The following is a 4,259-nucleotide window of genomic DNA, read 5'->3' as shown; positions in this document are numbered from 1 at the left end:
CCATATTTTTAAAAACTTCACTAAAATGTCCATATAAAATGTAATTTCCACATAAAAAATTGGTGTAAATTTATTTATTTATTTTAAAAAAAATATTTATCATTATTCATCCAAAACAAATATAAGTAAAATAATAAAGAATATATACAAAAATTGATATAAAACTAATGTAATATATCATAATTCAGAAAAAAGATATAATTACCAAAAAAAAAAAAAAAAGAAAAAGAAAAAAGATGTAATGGTTTTATGATTTTGTATTGTTTATACATTTATTCCAGTACATTAATACTTCCTTATAGTTTAGTTTTTTTTTCTTCCATAAGGTTGGTTTATTATTGTTTGTTTTTTCAATTTTACTCTAACCAAACAAAGTCTTATAATACTTCAAATTAAAGGACACAGAGTATGGGACAGATGATCCCAACATCACATAATCATTCTCCTACATCATAAGACCTCTTTGCTTGGAGTTGGAGTTGGAGTTGGAGAGGGAGAGGTATGAATTTGAAAGTGAAAAATTAAGGAACAAAGTACATGGGATTGGGAAGCTTGAAGGTTCGATTGCCCAAACATTCTCCTTGAAGATCACTCCACTGGTCTCCCACGTTCCCCCAAATTCTGTACCCTTCTTTCATCAGTTGACTCCGAATATCAGATTTGTAAGTCACTGCATTCTGCCCTTTGTATGCCACAGTCCTTTCTCATTTAGAACACATAATAATTCAATTAATTAATATTATGATCTCTTTTAAAACACATAAATTGTATATAACAAACACCCCACTTATTATTTTTTATTCTAAAAAAATATTATTCTTTAATTGAGAGTGTCAGAAATCATTTAATTTATTTTCAGCATATACTTATAAAGACAATTTGGTACTAAATTTTTTTAGAATGTGTGTGATTTTTAAAAATAATATTTATGAGGGATTTATTTAGAAAATGGTGGAAAGAGAAAGAAAAAAAAAAGGTTAATATGAACACCCTAAAATTATTTATCACTATGTATCTATGTCGGAACTATATATTTACGAGGTTATCATTAGTCGGCTTCACTTTTTGACTTGTACCTTTAGAATATAAATTGTCTAAAAATATTGGTGGTCTTTCCACTCTGCTTAAAATTTCAGGGTCTCTTTCCCTCTCCTACCATACCCACTTAGTAAAAATAATATATATTCTCTTTGCATGGATGTTGACTCGGACAGGTCTAAGGTCTAGCAGCATTTCTATAGACGAACTTGGGCTTGCGTAGGCAAATCTCTACTCACTTCGACACACTATTTGGGACTTGATTTTCTAACTAGCATAATCATCTAACATGTACAATTTTGATTCTAATACTTACTGTTCATTTAGCAAAAAATACTTACCACCGTTCAATCTTGCTTTATATTAGGAAGAAGAGACGCCTAAGGCAAGTACTGTTATGTATTTACTTAGACCATTGTTTTTATGGGTACTTATTATGGTGCACAACACCATTTTTAGTTGATTGGTGCAATTTAAGAGTGAGGTTTACACATTTTATTATAAATTAAAATATGTAGGTTATAATACTAAATTGTACTAATAATAATATGTTAGTATTAGGTACCATTAATGCCACTTAACATTAATCATTCGCTTAGTTTCTATTTAAAAATTATATGGACAAAGGACAAAAGTTTGCCCTATTGAAAGAACAGCATACATGATGGTTAAGTCAATTGATTCATCATAACAAAGCGGACAACTTCTTAGAACAACCAATGGAATTTTAAAAAAAAAAAATCAAAACATAAAATGGGACTAAAAAATACAAAAAAAAAAAAACAAAAACTTGTGCTAACAATTAAACACATATTTATCCCCCCCCCCCCCCCCCCCCCCCCCTCTCTCTCTATATATATAAATATATATCACATAATTGGTGGTCACTTTTAAATGTTGTCACATAACAAATCTTGGGAATAATTCCACCATCAGATAACAATATATGAGACAAAGTGAATCATCATCATATATAGTGCGCCATCATAGCATATTTCATTAAAGAAAGCGAAAATTTTGGAAAAGATGAAGAAAGAGAGATCAAAATTTTGGAAAATTTTGGTATATATATGTGTATGGTCAGTAAATGTGTGACCCATATTTTCTTGTAATATTATATATATATTACCTCATAATGAGCTGTTGGTAATTCTGAAATCCCTGAGTGTGCAAGTTATCAATGGTAGGTTGGCCAAGAGTTTCTTCATCTCTGCCTGTTAGAAGAAATATCTTAAATCCCATGTTTACCAATTTGTTAAATAATGCCAGCATACCAGGAACTGCTGGACACCCCCCTCTCATTGCCCATTCCTTGAATCCTGATGGATCATATGGGTCGCACCTACATATATTTATTATATTATATATCCGTTCTTATATGTACCTTCTCAACAATATTTTTATTGTATATACATATGCCTCTCTTTCCTTGAATATAAATTTATATATATATACATATATATTTATTGGTGAAAATATAATCATAGAAACATACTTTATTCTTGTTAAATATACAGGCCATAAATTTATATATATACACACCATTCAATAAACTAAAATATGTATGTCCTGAAAAAAAAATCTAAAAAGATGTATTTATTATAATAGTTACACCTTATAAATAATTTCTTATATTAGTCATCCCTTTTACAAAAAATAATATAAAACTATCTTTCTCATTTATTAACATTTTAGAATTAAAGTTTTTTAAATACAAATTTGATTTTTCATTAATAAAATAAATAATTAAAAAATATAAATATTTAATAATATAGTATAAAATATAAATGTATGATTAGATATTACTTTTATATAATAATATTATTGCAATGATTTTTTTTTTATCTTGTTGTATTAAATGATGAATATAATTATAAAAAAAATTAGAAAGACCTAATTTAAAAGAAGAGCAAAAAACTCAAATTTGTTAGAGTTGAGATATACTTAATTACCCAACTTAAAATTTTATAAATAGAATTAAAATTTAAAATAGTATATCTTCGTCTTTATCTAAGGATAAATATGTATAATAAAAATATATATTTTTAAACAATTTTATAATAGTTTTGGTACAGTCATGATGAGAGGAACAGTTCAAATAACTTGAAAGATGCGATGATATTTTTGGCTGTTAATGAGCTAATAAAGTGACAAAATATATATTTAATATTAGAGAGATTTAATTACTCATAATCAATTACCAAAAAAAAAAAGATTAAATGATGCATCGGTGAAATGATTAATTAGATTTAAATAATTTTAACTAGACATGTATTAATTAAGAATAGATTTATTATGAAGATCGAGATCACTTAATTAGTCGGACATGTGGCTCTAAATTAAGATATTATTCATCCGACTTACCCATATCTCTTTCCCTTGTAGTAAAACACATTTGATATGCAAGTATCATCAACGTCGAACACCCAAGCATCCATGCCATCGGCGCTGAGAGTAATCCCACGAGCGTAACCCAATATTTGGTCGACGATAAAGGCCACGTCCTTCTCGTACTGGCCGCCGATCATGTACGTTTCGACATAACGAAGGCACTGCACTGGCACAGTCCGCCATGCCCGCATATTGTTTGCCTCAACCGCCAGCCTCCAGCTAAGGCAGTAACCCCCATTTTCCTCTTGTGGTGGCAGGGGCGGTGGGTGCCGACCACAATTCGATCTCCCCCAGTGGTTCGGCTTCCATTCGCCGTTTGTTTTCGAGATCAAGGCCAAGAACACGAGTATCAGCACCTCACGTACCCTTTGAACCATTGTTCTAATCATAGATATATGATATATAGTTAGTGTATGTGTTATTTAATAAAACTTTGGCCTCTAGCTCATTCAACTCTGAACAACGCGCTAGATCTTCTTATTAAGAGTTATGGTACTGAGTTATTTAAGCTTTGGAAACCTTGTGATATAGACTTCTAATTTCTCAGATATGGAATGGAATAGCTTGTTTGGCTACCACACAAAAAGGTCGTAAAGTTGATCCCAAAATATATTTTTATTTTCTAAGTGGCGTACGTATAATGGCAGCATCTTTCTTTTCTTTTTCTTTTTAATATATATATAGGGAGACATTATATATGGACGTAGGAAGAGTGCTGAGCTAGAAACCTAGCACACTAAAAACAACAATGCTGAAAATAGTTGGTTAGCAAGAAGGTGGGGAAAAGGATAGGAAAGAAAGTCAAAATAAATAATGTTATAATTATATAT

The 4,259-nt window shown here is 29.8% G+C and overlaps 1 protein-coding gene across 1 annotated transcript; it reads right to left on the bottom strand.

Annotated features, from left to right (window-relative positions):
- Positions 1–232: 232 nt before the first annotated feature.
- Positions 233–4,017, bottom strand: LOC133780459 (acid phosphatase 1). Its single transcript, XM_062220191.1, has 3 exons — positions 3,403–4,017; positions 2,168–2,380; positions 233–699 (listed from the first exon to the last, which is right to left on the bottom strand). Exons 1-3 carry the CDS (start codon positions 3,816–3,818, stop codon positions 522–524), a joined length of 807 nt encoding a protein of 268 aa, XP_062076175.1. The 5' UTR covers positions 3,819–4,017; the 3' UTR covers positions 233–521.
- Between the last annotated feature and the right edge of the window lie 242 nt (positions 4,018–4,259).

The sequence above is a fragment of the Humulus lupulus genome, chromosome 5, assembly GCF_963169125.1.
Source record: "Humulus lupulus chromosome 5, drHumLupu1.1, whole genome shotgun sequence".
Lineage (NCBI taxonomy): Eukaryota > Viridiplantae > Streptophyta > Magnoliopsida > Rosales > Cannabaceae > Humulus > Humulus lupulus.
The sequence above is the reverse complement of the archived record's forward strand: the minus strand, read 5'-3'. Positions and strand labels throughout refer to the sequence as shown.

Coding starts and splice junctions, on each gene's coding strand:
- LOC133780459 (XM_062220191.1), bottom strand. CDS start 3,818: ATGATTAGAACAATGGTTCAAAGGGTACGTGAGGTGCTGATACTCGTG. Junction 2,381..3,402: donor TACAAGGGAAAGAGATATGG/GTAAGTCGGATG, acceptor AAATATATGTAG/GTGCGACCCATATGATCCAT. Junction 700..2,167: donor TACCAACAGCTCATTATGAG/GTAATATATATA, acceptor TAAATGAGAAAG/GACTGTGGCATACAAAGGGC.